The 18,464-nt window shown below is 50.0% G+C and overlaps 1 protein-coding gene across 5 annotated transcripts in view; it reads left to right on the plus strand.

Moving 5' to 3' along the window:
* The window catches only part of ACAP3 (ArfGAP with coiled-coil, ankyrin repeat and PH domains 3), a 69,307-nt gene extending 50,869 nt beyond the window's left edge, over positions 1-18,438 (plus strand). For 3 of the 5 annotated variants that reach the window (XM_032201277.1, XM_032201272.1, XM_032201273.1), the window contains exons 11-25: positions 1,276-1,388; positions 4,035-4,086; positions 4,518-4,618; positions 5,028-5,139; positions 5,485-5,693; positions 6,617-6,686; positions 6,801-6,895; positions 7,305-7,519; positions 8,222-8,326; positions 8,778-8,879; positions 11,626-11,718; positions 11,886-12,106; positions 12,242-12,351; positions 12,591-12,701; positions 12,791-18,438. In XM_032201277.1, the coding sequence (XP_032057168.1) occupies positions 1,276-1,388; positions 4,035-4,086; positions 4,518-4,618; positions 5,028-5,139; positions 5,485-5,693; positions 6,617-6,686; positions 6,801-6,895; positions 7,305-7,519; positions 8,222-8,326; positions 8,778-8,879; positions 11,626-11,718; positions 11,886-12,106; positions 12,242-12,351; positions 12,591-12,701; positions 12,791-12,938 (1,857 nt within the window). In that variant the 3' untranslated portion in view covers positions 12,939-18,438. Of the gene's footprint in view, positions 1-1,275; positions 1,389-4,034; positions 4,087-4,517; positions 4,619-5,027; positions 5,140-5,484; positions 5,694-6,616; positions 6,687-6,800; positions 6,896-7,304; positions 7,520-8,221; positions 8,327-8,777; positions 8,880-11,616; positions 11,719-11,885; positions 12,107-12,241; positions 12,352-12,590; positions 12,702-12,790 lie in introns of all 5 variants that reach the window. The other 2 variants (XM_032201274.1, XM_032201276.1) reach the window with 2 other exon arrangements.
* The last annotated feature ends 26 nt before the right edge of the window (positions 18,439-18,464 follow it).

The following is an 18,464-nucleotide window of genomic DNA, read 5'->3' on the forward strand; positions in this document are numbered from 1 at the left end:
CCCGTGCAGATTCTCACCAAATTTAGCAATTCTCACTTTGGAGCAGCTCTATGGAAATCACACACTCAGATGGCCGTGGGTTAGAGGCAGATTTCCTCTAGCCTTTGTTCACAATACGAACATGAAAGGCGTCTGTGGAAGAGCCCCCCCGTGGGAATCACCCTCTTACAGCAAGAAAATTTGGGGCAGGGCAGGCTCGTTTAATTGGGTGCCTTCCAGCCGCGTTCCCGGTGCTAATTGGGCATCACGCTGGCTTTCCGAGGCATGACTCAGCCCTGTCCCATTACATCCCCTCCTCCTGCATCAGTATTATTCTGCTGATGACACCTCCCGGGCGAGCTGGCATCTCCAAACGTGCAAATAACTCATCCTAATGAGGGCCGAGCGCGCGTTGCCAAGCGACGCAGCATCACCGGGGTCTTCGTCTGCAGAGCTCGAAGGCACGCACATTAATGGGGCTGCTCTTTGCTCTGCTCAGTCTTTGAACCGAGCCATGCAGGGAAAAATACTTGAACTCAAGAGAAAGGGAAGCGTGGGTGGGATGCATCGGGAAATGGGTGGGGGAAGAGAAACGCGCCGCAGCTCCCCAGGTTAGGGGGAAGTCAGGTTTCACAACCCGGTTTCTCAGGGGAAGGAGGCAGATTGATGCCCAGGGAGGGTAATCCCATGTTCTGCGGGAGCAGCTGCTGTGCTCCCTGCTCCGTGTCGTGCTCGCCAGCTGTCGGAGTCCACGAGGGCTGTGGTGAATCAGGGCCAGCCCTGACAAATCGCCGCTGACTGGTGGCATACCTGAGAGACTCGTGCGAGCACGGATTGGAGATGGCAGATGATGATAGCTAATGAAAATGGGATTGATCCGTCTTCCTTACCCTCTGGAAACCATCGTTCTGCCTTGCCTTGTGTGAGAAGGTTGGGATTTGCTCTGTTCTGGCCCCCTGCACGTAGAGGTACAACAGCAGCACCGCTGAGTTGCGTGGCCAGGTGAAAAGCACCTCCATCACCTTCCCATTGCAGGCTGCCCCAAACATTGGGAGCTTTTAATCCTTGCAATTACAAGCTACCTGCCTTTCTACTTGCCAGCTACTAGAGTGGGAAACACAGCACATATAGGTCGTTCTCCAAGCAATAGGGACAGATAAGCTTAGGGCAATGAGGACAATTCCTGCCTGCAGCCCCCTGAGGCACCGGGATGTGCTGTGAGAGACAGCCCTGCCTGGATGTCAGGGTCTTGAAAGAGTCTGGATCAGGACAGAGTCTGTCTCCTTCTATTTGCAGGACTTCTCCTACGATGACTCAAAGGTGGAGTTCAACGTCGATGCCCCAAATGGAGTGGTAATGGAAGGCTACCTCTTCAAGAGAGCCAGCAATGCGTTCAAAACATGGAATCGGTGAGTAACGACTCGTAGTCCACCTGATATCCGGGCCAAGGCTCTGAAGACAGCTAATACTAGAGGAAAACTAAATTCATCACAATTCAGAGGAACATCGAACAGCAGGACGTGTCTGGTTTTCAAGAGCCACAAGTATCAAACCTGTCAGTTGTGGGAGGGGGAGATGTGAGAGTGGGAACATCAGCTGTGCTGCTGAGAGCTGAGATGGCTTTTTGTGCACTGGCCCTGCTCTTAATTGCTCATAAATATTTCATCTGATAGATCACCAGGAATGCCAGTCTCATATGGCTCCTTCAGTAGTTAGGAGTCTCTACAGCTGCCAGAGACCTTGGGAAAGTGGAAGCAAAGGTTTCATGTTCTTGCCTTGTTCGATATTTATGTGTTTAGTGTCCCTCGAGAGTGTCGTTGGGTTTCATATTGGGTTGTGCAACCCTTCCAGTGAGTTTCTAATGCAAGAAATCGATGCCTTTTTGGCCCACATTTCCTCCTCTCACTTAACAGAGAAATGATATAATATTATGAGACCCGGTACTTGGCTGTGGGGTACACTCAGAGTATGTGCCACAGCAGGCTTGAAATATGCTGTCATTAGACTTTGGAATAAATAAACATGGAGTGATTCAGCGAACAGTCTGTGGGATGCACAGAAACTGCCTGTGTTTGCACAGGGAAAAGATCTGCAATTACTGGAGATCTCTGACTTGGTTAGACCAGGGAGTCCTCTCTAAGCCTTGCCCTAGTACTAAGGAGAGTCCAGTCACATTTTAGCAGTATGGTTTTGCCTCTCAGGCTCTTATCCCCTGACATTTCGGCACTAAGCTTGCAGTTGGAAGAACCAGAAACAACAACAGCAGCTCTGGCCTGGTGCATCATCTGTTTGATTTCAGTGCTTGCCTGGAAGGTATTGCAGGTGAAATCTTAGCAGCCTTTTAGGATTTTCCTGCTTGGTGCTTCATAAGCAGACTACAGCCTCTGTCCCTAGACGTGCACGGTTGCTTTCACTGCCTGCCATGTGTCTCTGCAGAGGAGGTCATCCTGAAATGTGTCAGGTTCGTGTCACGACCTGTACATCGAGAGCTTGGTTCTTGTGGAAGAGGTGAAGAGTTCTGCTCAGCTCTCTTCTCCACCTGGCTGTGAATTCAAGGGGCACCCCCTAAGGCATTTACCCTGGAGGGAACGTGATCCTCTGAGGCTTCCAAATTTTCCTGGTGTCTGAAGTACAGCTAGTGGCAAGGGCTCCGAGTTTTCCCAGGCCCCCAGATCTGAGCTGTCCTCCCCCGTATCCTCCTACACCCTGGTGATACACAGCCTGTATCTTCCCCACAGCCTCCTCCATCCCACCCACTCTTAGCCACAGCTCCTGGCGCTTACTCATCACCCTCCTGCTGTCACTCCACCGCTTACCGGTGCTGCCTCCCCCTCGTGAGCAGGGGGCAGGCAGAAAACAACAAAATCCACGGTTCAGCTGAGGTTAGGAGGCAGCACCAGGCAGCAACGTGTGCCCTGGGGTGGCAGAGCAGAGAGCAGAACCAAGAGAAGCTTTCTGCTCTGCTTTGTGTGACAGCAGCATTGCTCCTGGCGCACAGATCGTTACTGTCACAGCAGCTCAGAGATGCAGAACCACACGAGCTCATCAAACGGGGCTCCCACGTAGGTGGGATGGCCTCCAGTTACCTGTATTTTCCCGTTTCTCCGCAGACATGTCAAGTCCTTTATTGCTGTTGCCTTTTATCTCCCCCTTTAATGTTTCAGCAGTGACGAAAGAAAGAGAATCCTGTCTCATCTCATTTTCCTAGGGAACCCAGTTCCTTTGCAAAGCGAGCGTGATACAGGCTCAAATGACAGCCTGCTGCAAGCTCTTTGGCTCTTTGTACTCAGATGTTTCTTCCTGAGGTCTGGTGGTGGTGGCCATGGTTTTCCTTGCCCTCCGGGATGAGGATCAGGTTGCTAAACCTTAGGCTGTGTTTTGGGATGAGGAAATGGCTCAGGGGGTTGGATTTAGCACTGGAGATTAAGCCACCAGGGACTTACCCCTGCTATCAGCATCACATGGGCCTTCTCTCACTTATATTTTAGTGGAAAGCTGGCCCTAAGGAGGCAGACTCCCTCCCAACACGCGTGTCCTTACTCTAGCTGCAGCAAGCAGGAGCTTTGGCGTCCAGTTTGACCTCCCATAGTCTGTTGTGGCTACAGAGAACTCAGCATATCCTATACCAACAGCCAGGTGTGCAGCCTTTTCGATAAACACCAAATATGCCAGGTCCATCCAGCCCCAAGCAGCACACCGTGTCCCACAGGCACTGCATTTACTGCCTGCACCAGGGTCGCTGGGCACACGCAGGCTTCTGCCCTGGTAATCCTAGGCAGCAAGATGGACTGCCCTATTCCTGCCCTTGCTTCCTCCTTCATATACACTGACATATCTAGGGCACAGCATCTCGATGCCAGGAGTCATTCCCTAAGGCTCTAAACCCTTTGTTTATCCTCTGAGGGAGGGCACCGGGAGAAGCAAGGGTTTATGACATTAGTTTTCAGCTGCTTTGAATAAATCAGACTTAAATGCGGAGATCTTGTTCTGCTGCAGAACAAACCGCCCGTGTAGAGCTCTGCCGTTCATTTCTCCTGTTGTCTGTCTTCCTGCAGGAGGTGGTTCTCCATACAAAACAGCCAGCTGGTGTACCAGAAAAAGCTAAAGGTCAGTGAGGCTTCCCCAGGTGACCCTGGCAGATTGGCCACCTTGTGTCCTGGGGACTTCTGCACCACGGTGGGGAGGGTGGGGTTGGCTCAGGGGGATGGCAAGCCCATTCAGGCACTGTTATGCTCCAGAGTTAGATGGTGCTGAGAACGAAGTGGCAGCAGATGGTGTTTGCAGTGGTCTAAATCTCCCTGATCGACAGAGGAAGGTTGACGTCCCCAGTCAGCTGGCCCCTGCATGCATTTGTTGTCCCAGTCTTTGGTGCTGTGCAGCCCCTTCCTGTTGTCCTGGAGTTTCCCCATGGTGGGCTGGCTCAGTTCTTTCTGGCCCCAGCATGTGGTAGCCAGCAGGGTTTGGGGAGGAGTGTTCTGAGAAGCCCGATTCTGACAGATTCAGGGAGCTGACGAAGCTGCTTGTTCTCTCCCTTTCAGGATGTCCTCACGGTAGTGGTGGAAGACCTGCGGCTCTGTACTGTCAAGCCATGTGAAGACATAGAGAGGAGGTTTTGCTTTGAGGTCGTCTCACCTACCAAGTAAGTTTGGTGGATTCCCTGGGTCATCCTTATGGCAGCTGGAGTGTGCATGGATCTGCAAGAGATTCCATTTGAGCAGATGCTGCCTTGTGTTATTCAGTGTTGGCTGGGATTCTCCAGAGTCCCTATGAAGCTTATCAGATACCAGCACAAGCCAGATGTGGGACACACAGACCTAATGTATATACAGACTGTGAAAATGGCAATGCTCAGCTTTCCAAAACTGCCTGGAGGCTTTGAAGATGGAGCACCTCTGACAGTGCGAGCATGTAGGATTAATTTTTGCCACTGTGTCTGCCAAATTAAGGTGCTGCCCCCATTGGAAAGGTTATGCTGTGGATGAAGCAGGACAGTTTTGACCAAAACACGCACTCTTTTTGTTCTTCCAACTCTTTCCTTTCTCTTGCAGGAGCTGCATGTTGCAGGCTGACTCAGAGAAGCTGCGTCAGGCCTGGATTCAGGCTGTTCAAGCCAGCATTGCTTCTGCATACCGGGAGAGTCCTGACAGCTATTACATTGAAGTGAGTGAGGGGTCAAGGAAGGTCCCTAAAGGTGTCTCAGGGCCCTAGCAGTGGGCTTTTGGGCTGTGACAGGTCCAGTGTGGGTGAGTGAACATTTGGACCATGGCAGCAAGCTGCTGGCTGTCCTAACTGATGGGCAACAATGATAATGAGCTGCATTCCCAGAGCAGGAATGGGGTGAAGCACTCTCTCGTAGCACTAAGCGATTAATGAGGCCCTATCCTTTCCTTTCCTGGACTAGCACCAGCTCATTCCCCTTCAGATATTGCAGAGGCATTGAGAGGACGCACTGCAAAGCTCCAATTCCTTCCTTGCAGACCCTAGACCCCTTTTTGTTCCCTGCAGAGGCTGGACCGGACTGCTTCCCCATCAACGAGCAGCATTGATTCTGCTACCGACTCGCGGGAGCGCAATGTGAAAGGAGAGACCATCTTGCAGAGGGTGCAGAGCATCCCTGGGAACGACCAGTGCTGTGACTGCGGTCAGCCAGATCCCCGCTGGGCCAGCATCAACCTGGGCATCCTGCTGTGCATCGAGTGCTCTGGCATCCACAGGTACTGTGCACGCGTGTGCTCTGTGGCACCAGCCAGGGGCATAGATTTCAAGCTCCTAGAAAAAAGGTGGAGCATGGGTTATAACTGAATGATGTCGGTACAGATGGATTCAGACAGTTGCTTGCTGCAGTGCTCGTGTGCAGGTACAGCTCTGTGTGCAGCCCAAGCCCTGTACTTCCCACACAGCTGCTGTAGTTGAGGTTGGCAGCCCACGTAGCAAAAGTGCAGAGTCTAGCTCGAAGTACATCAGGAAACAGCCTGAATAATTCGGCTGTAGTGATATTTAGCTCTTGCTTGCAAAGCATTTCACAGACGTCAGCTAATTAAGTTCACACAGCTTTAGAAGGCAGAAAAAAAGATTAATTTACACAGTCCACTTTTAGCACTTGTGAAAAATTGAGCTGTTGAAACAGGAAGCCTGGCTGTTTTTTCCTGCTGTACTGCATTTGTGTTATAGAGCTGAGAAATTAACTGCCACACTCTCTCATTCTTCACTTCCCATGCTTTGCAATTCAACCTGTTTCCTGAGCCTAAAATGACAGATAGCTGCACCCATGAACACGCACATAACTGCAACCCTGAGCAATGCTTCTGCCAGCAAACTGACCTGTTCCTATCAGTAGCTCGCAGTATTGAGCCACCAGACACCCTAGTAGTGTGCACCTCAAGTAGGGAAACCCTTCTCGTTAGGGGTCTAAAGACAAGGAAAGTGAAACAGAATGTTTCAGAGACAAATAGTACAGAAGAATAGCTTTTAATGTGAATAATGTTGTGGCAGGGGATTTTTTTTATCAAGCTTTTGTGCTATAGTTATGTCTGTGTAGATGAATACAGAGGAATTGGATTTCTATTGCTCATCTTATGATACGGGATCTGTTTTGAGGCATGTAACCATTTTGTTTTCCTTTCTTTTGGATAAATAGGAGTCTGGGCGTTCACTGCTCCAAAGTCCGATCTCTCACGCTGGACTCCTGGGAGCCAGAGTTACTGAAAGTGAGTGGTGGCTTCTGACACCAGGAGTTGGACAAATGGTGGGCGTGGAGGGCCTCTTGGTGGCAGAGGTAACTCCTCACCTGAGCATTTCATTCCCTCCCTGTTGTATTGCAGCTGATGTGTGAGCTGGGGAACAGCACCATGAACCAGATTTACGAGGCGCAGTGTGAAGAGCTGGGACTTAAGAAACCCACAGCAGGGAGCTCCAGGTGAGTCTGAGCGCGTGGCCTGGTCCTAACAGCCCCGTGGGGAGGTATCCACCTACACCAGCCCCTCAGCTCTCTGGAAAGCCAGACTGAGTGGGTCTGGCATTCAGTGGGGCCCAAACTCTCTTCCTTGTGGTGCAAATGGCTTGGGGAAGGCTGGCATGTGATGTGGGCTGGGGCTGAACATCCATTTCCACTCTCAGCCACATGCTGCGTTCCTCAGCTATGCTTTGAAAATTTTGAAATATTTTTAGATTTGAGAACATCTTTCTGCTCCATTCAGGCCTCGGTGGCTTTTAGGACTCAAAGCCAGGTTGAGAAAACGACCCATAGCAGCCTTATCTTCTTGTGGCTATTTGCTTTAGATGAATCTTGTGGCCCTGTGCACAGCTTTATGCTGTTCTTCTCTTAGGCAGGACAAAGAAGCCTGGATCAAGGTGAAGTACGTGGAGAAGAAATTCCTGAAGAAGCTGCCAAATGGGGAGGCTCTGGCAGAAAACGAGCGGAAACCTCGACGCTGGTGTGTGAAGAAGTGCCAGAGGCACAACAGTGCCACGAAAGCACCCACAGCTCGTAGGAAGTACCGCCACGAAGCAGGCAACGCGTCGCCAGCCATGTTGTCATCAGGTGGGAACTTCCCTGCCCCAGACAGAGCTGTGTTGGCCTGGCCACCACTCTGTAGGTGTGGGCACAGCTGCCATAACACGTGGCCCTGCATCTCTGGGCTCTGCAGCCTGCTGGGGGTATAAGCAAAAGTGCTTTTGCACAAACCTTGATGCAGATCTTTAGAGCCGTTTCCTAACACTTCCCATGTGTTCGAGGAGGTTCTTCTGGCTAACGGAAGAGATCTTTCAAGGCCAGGTTGGATGGGGCTTTGGGCAACCTGAGCTAATGGAAGGTATCCCATGTCAGTGGGTTTGAAACGTGATTTTTAAGGTCCTTTCCAAAACAAGCCATGCTATGGTTCTATGATCTTTTATATCAGGGTGATCTAGCAACTTCTAAGCTGTCTTTGCCTTCCTTTGTATTCCAACTTCCTGCTTTTTAACAAAAGAAAGAAGCAAATCCGTTTAATTTTACCTACCTGGTCTGTAATGGAGGCCACATTTATGAAGGCTTCTGGCTGCTCAAAATGCTCTGGTATGACTTGGTCTGCAGTGTTAGCACCAGCTATGGTGGTTGTGTTTTGGTGCTGAATGTGAGCATGGTTATGGCACTGAAAAACTCTGGGGTATGCAAGTTCAGCCCGGGTAAATACAGCTGTGGGACTTTGCAGTTGTTCATCTGCCTGTTATTGACCATGGACTTCAAAATCTCTCTGTAAAACAGCAGCCACGCTGGAGAGGAAGTTCCGTCGAGATTCCCTCTTCTGCCCTGATGAACTGGACTCGCTCTTCTCCTACTTCGACACTGGTGCTGGCTCTGGCCCACGCAGTAAGTACAAAGAAAGACAAAGTGCCCCTGCTTCTGGCACCCTTTACCTCCCAGCTGTTCTAGGGCGTGTGCATGGCACCAGACTTGAGGCAAGGTATCGGCCTCCCTAGAGAGGCAGGCAGCTGACCAAACCACACACACCTTGGGTAAATGTCTCAGAAGAGTGATGGGGAGTTACTTGCACCAACTCCAACCCATCGCTCTTTTTATTACACTCGTTATTTTAATATCCTATCAGTCAGTCCCCGGTGTTTGCATTCTGGTGGATGGGATTTTTTTCCCCACATCTTTTACTCCCAGACTGTGCATTCCATCGTCCTTTTCTGGGTTGAGTTTCGGCTTTTCCTTTTTTTTTCCCCTTTTTTTTTTTAGCAAGCGTTACTGCGGACAATTTTTCTTTTTGTGTTTTGTGACGATGAACTCCCCTCATATTCCGTCCACCTTCCTCTAGGTGCCAGCCACATCTCTATGCAGCATCCGCTAACAGGTGGCCCATGGAGTGGCAGTGGCATTGGTCCCGGTGGGAGCGGTACGCCGTTCCTCCTGGACGGAGGTAAGGTGACGCTCTGGCAGCTAGCAGCAAAAGAGACGCCCAAATTTTACTTGTTCCAAACCAAACATCAGAGGCAGCTCTGTATTTTCTTGCAGCCAAACAACTGGAGCACATAAATGACCCAGGGAAGGCAGGCGGGCAGGCTTTTGAAAGGCTAAAAAGCATCGTGAGGTTTCCTGCAGTCAAGTTGCTGCATCTGAAAGGAACAACTCTCTCAGATGAAGGATCCAAGCCTGCACATGTGGGCAGCACGTGGCAAATGGGATGTAAGAGGTGTTGTCCTCAAACGCCCTGCATCTGTCACAGACCAGGAGCATGGCCTGTTATACTCTGATGAGGAATAGTAACTTTTTAAAACAACTCAGCCACTTCACGTTATTCAGAAGCTCGTACGATAGTCCTGTGTCAGCCCAGCAGAAAATCACAGCCCTTTGTACAAGTGCGTTTTACCTCTTGAAGTCAATGAAACAGGTGCTTTAATGCTTGTCTGAGTCAGTGCCTTACAGGCTGTCCCAGTTTCAAGGAATTCAGCACTATTAGTCAAGCAGAAACAATAGTTTGAGTGTAGGACTTCAGAGTTCAGCAGCCTTATCTGGGTCCTGTGGAAGAAAATAGGAGCTTTAGCACTGATTCAGTGGGAGCAGCACTGGCAATTTGACACATTAATGTTCATGTGCTATGAGCCAGAGCCTCCTTTCTTGCTTTGATGTAAATCTAGTGTAGTGCCATGTAACTCATTGGAGTTGCTCTTCACTTGTGCTGCTGTAGTGGGAAGCATGGTCTCACCAAGGATTGTTTGCTATCTACAAAAAAACAGCAATAATTTTCCCAAATTATTTTGGGAATAACATCAGCAAATCCAAAAAGGACAGGCATGATGTGTGCTGCTCTAAGCCTTTCCTGGGAGCTGCATTCACCAAGTCAAGAAGTTCCTCAGTCCTATCTGTAAAACTAATCTGGTGATTACTCACTACTTGCAAAAGCTGTTTCAAAACTGGACAGTCTCCAAAATTCCTGAGTGAATGAATCTGAATAACAGAAAGCATAAGTCCAGAAAAATCCATCAAATTCATGTGACAGGAGTTTCTTTGCTGCTTGATCTGTGGCCAAGGGACTCTGTCTTGAGTCTGCTCTCTAGTTTCTTGTATAGTTCTGGCAAGCAGCTTTGCACAGATCAGTGACATTGAAAGCTTTTGCCCAGTAATTAACTGGGACAGGAACATGTGTTTGTCCATGGCATGAGCAAATATACTAGCAGGGTAAAGGCTGGCTGCTCGTCTGCGTCCAAGCCCGGCTCTGGATGATGCTATTGCCATTAGTATTATGAATGTTTTGTTTTTTATGCCAGAAGAGAATTTGGGCTCCTTTTTGGAGGTGATTAGGACATCTCGTGTACCCTGAGCGTGAGTGCATGATGAGATAATCAACGGTGGATTGACAGTAATTAACACACCGCTCCAAATAACTCATTCTTTCTCTTAAACAAGTAGGAGATCAGAAGGCACAGCTTCCTGAGGCGTGCTAAGGAAATTACTCATTGCTCTATGCAAAACACAGCAGTTACTCTGAAAAACGACCTATAGTTAATTGTCAATCAGTGTAATAATGACACCATGCAAAGAGCACTAACAAAATATTGGAGGCTGCAGATTCAGCCACCAGCCTGTTCTTGTGTGGGGGTGGATACCCAGAAGGTGGGAGTGTAGATCTGATTACAAAAGTGGATCTACACTAATGCATTGTATAAGAATCTGGCCCCAAATGTTTGTTATGATTTGACTGAGATTTTTTTCTTCACTGTTTTTTTTTTTTTTTTTTTTTTTTCCACCAGTTTTAACCAAAAAAGGATTTTGAAAGGATTTTGCTTAAAGGTAGGAGCAGTGACTGGCTGGATGTAGAGCCCAGCCAGTGTTCCCAAGGACAAGGCATCCCTCAGGATGAAGGTGATGTCCCAACACCTTCTGCAGGGGCACTGCCAACACTGCTTTTTCCTTCCCTTCTGTCATTTTCTTGACTGCTTTTGGATCCAAATTGTAGAATTGCTCAGCCACTTTGCACAGTGTGTCCTTGGACAAGTTGTCTCCTGTCTTCTGACTCCACTTACATGTAATCAGCTGCCTTGTAACATTCACCAGGGAAGGTGGGAAGGACTATAAAGAGGAAAAAGGGTGAATAAGTGAACAGATGCTTTAAGAGTTTGGCTTGAGATAAATATTATTGATATTATTTGGCCCATTTGCGATCAATAATCTACTCCAAGGGCAGTGCATTTTGCAAATGCCCCAGTGACAATGGAAAAACTTTGGAGAAAGCTCAGATGAGAGTGGAAATTAAGCTTATTAGTGGTAAAAGCAGAGGGGTGTCTCTATTTGCTAACGACACTGCGTAACCTGCTGCAAAGCTGTCTCTGCTGCTGCTCTGCTCCAGTCTACGTCACGGCGTCCCTCATGGATTGCAGCAAGTGCTGTCCTCAACAGCCCAAAGTGCCATGGCAATGTTGGAGTATCCCTGCATGAAGGGCAGCGTGGGGACACGGACACCATAAGGCTTTGCAGTTTTTCCTTGGGCAGTTTTACTGAGTGGGGCTAAATGGGGTAGCAGCGCCCTCTCCCTTGCCAGCAGCGCCCGGTGCAATGTGTGTGTGACGTTCTGCGCAGCCCTTTTTCCCCTGTGGTCTCAGCTGTGCCTGGTACTGGAGTGCCTGGGTATTAAAATGGCCTTGGTTTGTCTTCTGTTGGCCCTGCAGGTCTGAGCAGTGACAGCGGGCTCGGGGGAAGCACGGACGGCAGCACGGATATCCTGGTGTTTGGCTCCGTGGTGGACAGCGTGACGGAGGAAGGTGGGTGCCACAGAGAGGCTGGTGATGGAGGTGGCGTGGGGAGCAGCTAGAGCCGAGGCAGGAGGGATGGCCAAGACTATTTTGTGTACCAAAACCAATGGGAAATATAGAAAAATGGAAATGCCAAGCTTTTGGGTCATGTTTCGGCATCCCTTTCTCCCCCTCAGAGTGCGAGGTGTCAGAGGAGTCCAGCGGTGAAGCAGAGATTGAGCAGGAGGCATCAGATTTGGAGGACCTGCGGGAGCTGCACCCTGGCTTGTTGGTCTACAAGGCGGCACAAGCCCGAAACCTGCCGCTCATGGCAGAAGCCCTGGCTCATGGTGCTGAAGTCAACTGGGTGAACGATGAAGATGAAAACAAAACTCCTCTGATTCAAGCCGTGATGGGGGTATGTTGTGCTTGTTTGGGAATGGGTGGCCTTGACTCCAGTTTGGAGCACGCTGACAATAGGCAGCTCGCAGGCAGGTACGTGCTCAGTACAGGAGGGTGAGTTTGAAAATAAAATTCCTCTTTGCTTTGCCAGGGCTCCTTGATAGCCTGTGAATTCCTGCTGCAGAACGGGGCAGATGTTAACCAAAGAGACAGCCGAGGCCGGGCTCCCTTGCACCATGCCACGTACCTGGGGCACACTGGGTAAGTCCTTTGCATGCCAGCTTGCTCCATCACCCTGGGCTGAAGCTTCTGAGTTGCCACAAAGTCATGGGATGGGAAGGGGAGCTGTTTTTGGGGTGGATTTCCATCCCAAACAGCAGTTCAGAGGGGAATCTGCCCAAGCAAGGAGAGCTGTGACTGCCCGTGGGGGGACTGTGCTCTGTGCCCACTCCAGCGTGGAGGTGGGATTTCTGCTGATGGCCTTTTCTTCCCTTCTGCAGCCAGGTCTGCTTGTTCCTCAAGCGAGGGGCGAACCAGCACGCAGTGGACAGCGACGGGCAGGACCCGCTAAGTATCGCAGTCCAGGCGGCCAACGCAGACATCGTTACCTTGTAAGTGCCGCAAGGACCCTCCTTTCTGCCTGCAAGTAGCAGAAAGGAAGCCAAACCTCTCCCCCTTTGCTTTCTCTGTTTCGCTCTAGGCTGCGTTTGGCTCGAATGAATGAGGAAATGCGAGAAGCAGAGGGCCCCTTCGGACAACCAGGTCAATATCCCAGCAACAGCCCTACTGAGCTCCAGTACAGGAAGTGTATACAAGAGTTCATCAGCCTTAACATAGATGAGTGTTAGTGACAACTCCCCCACCTCCCCTTTGCAGTCTTGAAGTGGGGCCGGATTCCTGGAAGCCCCGAGAGCCCCATCCTTGGTATATTGGTGTTTCTTGCAGATTGGTCTGTTTTTGATGCCTGCGCCTATAGGTTGAGATGCGTGCAGGAAGGAGGAGGGATCTTTCCTGCTAGCATCAAGTTCTCATGCTTGACTACTGGATGGTTGGTTTTGTGTAGGAGATTCTTAGGGCATAACCACAGACCATGGCGTGTGGACTCGAGTGAGTGAAAAGTATGGGAGAAGAGTTTAGCATTAAACAAAACAAAAAGAAAAAAAAAATTTAAAAAAAAAAAAAAGAAAGAAAGAAGAAAAGGAAACCCTCTATCACCAGGAGAAGCCTGCCAACACTAGGATCAGACGAACCTCTCTTGTCTCTGTTTCGGTGCAGTCACCACGCGCTGAATTCTCGTCTGAGCCGTTTGGAAGGGATTCTGATGGGGAGCCCTCTCCTGGCAGTGCGACCAGCAGCCTGCTCTCTCCTGGGACTCTGCAGCATCTGGGAGCTGCTGGGGCCAGTTTAGAAAACTCAAATGCAACCTCTAAGTCGGGAACAGGCTGTTTCGTGGGGCAGATGCTTCGCTGCACAACAGAAGGGGTAGAATTGAGAGCCATGGCTACCCACCTCACTTGCTCTCAGGACTATTACCAGCCACGCTCCCCTTTTTTTGGCCTTGGTGGTTAGCTGGTCAAAGCCATAGCTCACCTGCTTCCTGGGCCGGGATGCGCTCTGCCCGTGGTGTGAAGCAGCAATGCTAACTTTTTTTTGAGGCTGGGAGAAGCTTGTCGCTGGCGATGGGCTTTTCTGTCAGGGAAGAAAAGCCAAGTCCAACTGCCACTGCCAAGCTGGCTGGCTGCACGATGCAATTTGGTTTGGTTTGTTTCCTGGTCACCGTATTTCTGACTCAGTGTCTCTATGAAGGAGACTCCTACCTGCATGTGTATCCCTCTGCGCTCACCCCGCATGCTGAAGCATGTGAGTAGGGCATCTCAGCAGCTGACCCGGGGACTTCGGCGTTTCCCAGTTCCAACGACCAGCAGAACCTTATTTTTTTTCTTTCCTTTTTCTGGTATTATTCTTTGCTGGAGTGGGGGAATGTGTTTCTACTCAGAGCACTTTGTTGCTGGTGTTTATGGTCTGTTATGGGGTCCTGCTACAGTGGCCCTGCAGAGATGGTTGGGAACTTGGGTGCCACGCTGAGATGTGCTCCTGCAAGAGCCACTTCAGAATGCCCTCAAACTGCTGTTGGCATCAGAAATTTTCAGGGCTCGTGGGCGGCAGCCCACAGCTGGTATTCAGCCTGCCTGGGCACCTCGGGTGCTGGCTCTGGGCTTGGGCCATCGTGCCTTACAGATAGTCCTGAAGGGGTCGGGATCTCACGAGGAACACAAATACCAGGCAGAGCTCCCCGTCCTCCTGCATTACATCAGCAGTGAGACACAATCATGCTCTTTTTCATCCACTCTTTGACTTCCTTTCTTTGTAAACTGGCTGGTGTCTTGCTGCAGCCCTTGGGGGGGTCAAACCTTTGCGGGTTTACTTCTGTCCTCAGTTGCCAGCACAACCCAGCTCCTCGCTTGAGATAGTGCCCTCAGACTGATCCTACAGCGCTCAGAGTACACCTGTGTGTCTGCACGTGGAACGAAAAAGAAGCTCCCCTTGGGCTCTGGTAGTTGTCCCCTCGGTTCCTGGGAGCGTCCCTGCTTCCCTCGGGAAGTGCTGCCCCACGTCCTGCTGCAGACGGATCACAGAGTTCAGTCTCTGCACTCTGGGGCTTGAATCCCATCTTTCTCTTGTGGCTTTCTCATTCCTGTTCTCTCCTGAAGCTGCGGGATGCCCAGTGCCAAGTTCTGAGCTCAGTTCCAGGTGTCTGCTGTGAGCCCGAAATAGTCCCAGTGACCGTGCTGGAAGTGCTGCAGCTCAGTGGCGGTGCAGAATCCAGTCCCAGGGCCTTCCTTTCTTCCCTAAGCCACAAACCATCTCCTTCCACCACTGTTTAAAGAATTAATGAATATATTATTGGCCCCATCAGCCTTTTCACCCCTGGCAATGCCTTTCGCTGCATCTTCTCCATCATTCCACCCGTCCTGCCTCGAGGACCAGGCTCTGTACCCAGCAAACTGGTTTTCTCCTTTCTCAGCTGCTCAATGCCTGCTCTGAAGCTTTAATCCTTTGCGCTGCTTTTCTTCCTGGTCCAAGTCACCCCGAGGTTACAGGGGCTCCCCCTCGGAGCAGTGCTGCCTTTTGCTGGTGTCACTGCTTTGTTGGCCGCCCTCCTCGTGAGCTGAGCCTGCTTGCTCTGCAATCAGTGCCTGGCTGAGCCCTTCAGCAGGGCAGCACCGTGCATGGTTAGATCACCCCCTGGCATCCAGATCAGTGCTTGAGCGCTCAGGACAGGACAGGGACCAGCATGCAGCCAAGAAGCAGCTTTGCCGCCTGGGTCAGGAACTGGGAGACCCTCTGCGATGAATTCTCTTCGATAATCCCAGCCCGTTTTATGCTTCCTGCATCTGTTGAGACGTTTGTCAGAGCTGATGTGGTTCCCCTTGAGTTCTCAATCTTCCAGGCATCTTCCAGGGTACTTCAGAGATCGTGGCAGTGGAGCAGATGTCTCACCACCACCACGGTCCTGCTCTGTTAAGGATCTTCAGCACGATCATCATCTAGCAACGTTTTTCACATGCACAGCAACTTAAAACACCCCAGTCGGTTTCCCAGCTTCTAGGGGAAGTTAGGAATAGGCCTGATCCTTTCTGTAAGCCAAGGAGGACTGGAGACGTGGCTTCCACTTTGGGTCATTTTATTTCACAGTCGGCATGAGTGACTGATGAGAACAAAACAAGAACCGGGTACAGACAGGTCCAGTGAAGCTCAGACTTACTGCTGAAGTACATGAAGTTGAAGCGTGTGTAAATACTGATGCAAAAAGCAGTGTCTTGCAAGACAATTTATTTAACATGTATTGGTACTTTATTTAGATTCAATGTATAAAGCAACTTTGTGCACTTTTCCTACATACAGTATTGGGGGGTTTTATGTTCTTTTGTTATGGATTTTGTGCTGTCTTTTTTAATCAGTGGAATTGTTAAGTATTTAATTTATTATTGATGTGCCCAGAGGACTAGTGCAATTTTTATTCAATACAGTTTGTCTGTATTTAATGTCAGGATTTTTTTGTAGCATTGTTAGGGAATATTGCCTTTTTTTTCCCCTACAGCTCTCCTCTTCCCCCTTCCCCACCCCCCCCTTTTCTCTTCTCTTTTCATTATACAGATGACGAGGCATGAAATGCCTCAAGTTTGTAATATAATCAACCACTTTAGTACATCCTGCAGTTTCTAAAACAACAAAAAAAAAAGGTTCTCCAGGAAAAAATGCTAAGGAGAGGCACTTCTCACTGGTTTGTGTTTGATTTATTAGATGGGGGCGTGTGTGTGTGCGTGCCTAGAGCTTTGGAGGGGGGGGGAGTGGGGAAGTTGGACACAAACTTTGTTTTCAGCAAAATAAATGGCCAGCTGGGCTACAGGGAAGGCTAGATCTGAACACTCATTTTTTTTTTCTCCTAGTACAGCTGGATTTGTGTTGTACAATCTCGTTTGAAATACTGAATGCCAAAACTCCTCCTTCTTTCTTTTTCAAAGCGTGCAAAGGTTGTAACTGTGCCAGTAACTTGGCTGCAACCACAGATAAGGTGAGAGGCTTTGCCTTTGTCTCGAAAGCAACATGCCAGGCATTGTCCAAACGCAAAAGGACCCAAACCCTTACCCCAGCCCTGCAGATTCTGTCATCTTTTGAGTTTTTGAGACCTGGGTGAATTATTTCCATGCCTGTACTAGCTTTTGTTTGAATTGACCCAAACCCTGTAACCGAGTGCCTGGACAGGTAGGCTGGGTTTGAGTCTTAGAGGCACCTGTCTCTGATTCCCCATGGGACGACTTCAAGTTGCTGGCAAGTTGAAATGATCCCCCTGGTGCCATCGAGGGGTGCCTTGGGTGTTTTTAATGTTGTGGTCTCTGAGATGCTCTCTGCACTGTGAAACTCCTTGGAATTGGATGAACTGGTGTCAAACCCTTTTTGTTTAAAGACAAGCTGAGGCTGTGATCAGCATAAAATAGATCAATAACATCTCAGACCAGCACAAATGGCCATTATTTATGCAAGAGAAAACCAGGACCTCCAAAAGAAATGCACTGCTAAGCGATGGCCCAGCGGCCCTACCGCGGCTGTCCTCTGCTGCTGCTGGGCTGCCCCTGCCCCTGCTCCTCTCTCCTCGCTGCCCGAGCATTATTGCTTTCAACCAAAGACAAAACAGAGCAAAGGGACTCAATGTGATTTTTAAACACTTGGTTTGCTGATGACAAACGTCGGTGTGAGTGTGCCTGCGTGCGAGAGCATTTGGTGCTGATGTGTGGAGAAGGGTGGGCAAGGAGGGACCGAGCAGAAGGGAGAGTGGGAGTTTGAAAGAACTTTATTTATTATTTTTTTTTTGAGATTCCAAAATATACAGTGCTGTTTCCATAGGAATGTGATTCATATCGCAGTCTGCCTGCTGGCTCCTCTGCCTTGTAGGGAATTTGGACTGGGGTATGTACCTCGCACGTGGTAGTGGGAGGAAAGGGCAGGCAAATAGTTACGGGGAGGGAAAGAGGGGTAGAGGTGGGAGCCACAATGGTTTTCAGGGCACAAGGAGGACCTTGTGTGTTCCTAGTGCAGGAGCTGAGATGGCTGGAGAGGCTGAAGCAGGAGCATCCCTTCACAGCCATCCTGGCTCGCAGCGATGGCCGTGGAGGAGCACGTTGAGTTTGTGTCCTCCTGCTCCACTCGCAGACACGCTGGAAGTGGCCAGGGGGTTGCCGTCAGGTTGTCCGTGGAGCTGTAGACCTGTCTCAGTCGCTTCCATCCATCCCATCCCTCCGTCAGCACAGGAACATCAGGCTGAGTTCCCCACCCTTGGAGCCCTCGGTGTGACGCCTGGGGCTGCTGGATCACAGAGGGCGAGCGAGCCTTTTCCTAGGGCAGGGTGACACAGCCCGGGCTGGGAGCCTTTGGGACGAGACAGCCCAGCCAGCCTCTTGCTGGCCGAGGCTCCCGTACCTTCCTATCTAAACAGCACGGAGAGAAAGTTCTTCAGCCAAGTGAAAGCTGCTACGTGTGGTTGATTAACACGGCTCCGATACACGCCGAACGGCTGGGCTGCTGCACCAGGGGCTGGCACTTGCTGTAAATACGCTGTAACCTATTAACCTCCTTCACTTGCCTGCTTTCAGTACAACTTTGTAACACGTTTTTTAAGTCCCCCTTTCCCTACACAGCCTGTACTGACTGTAACTATGGAACCAGATATTCTGTATGTTATTACCTTTGTACAATTTTAAAACTGTTGCTGTGGTGTCTGCCTTTTTTTCCTCCCTTCTCTTCTATTGTCTCTTGAAACACTGTTAATAAAAATCTAGATGAACTCTTTCCCTCCTCTTTCTCTGGCTTGATTT

This window comes from Aythya fuligula, chromosome 21 (genome assembly GCF_009819795.1).
Source record: "Aythya fuligula isolate bAytFul2 chromosome 21, bAytFul2.pri, whole genome shotgun sequence".
In the NCBI taxonomy this organism is placed as follows: Eukaryota; Metazoa; Chordata; class Aves; order Anseriformes; family Anatidae; genus Aythya; species Aythya fuligula.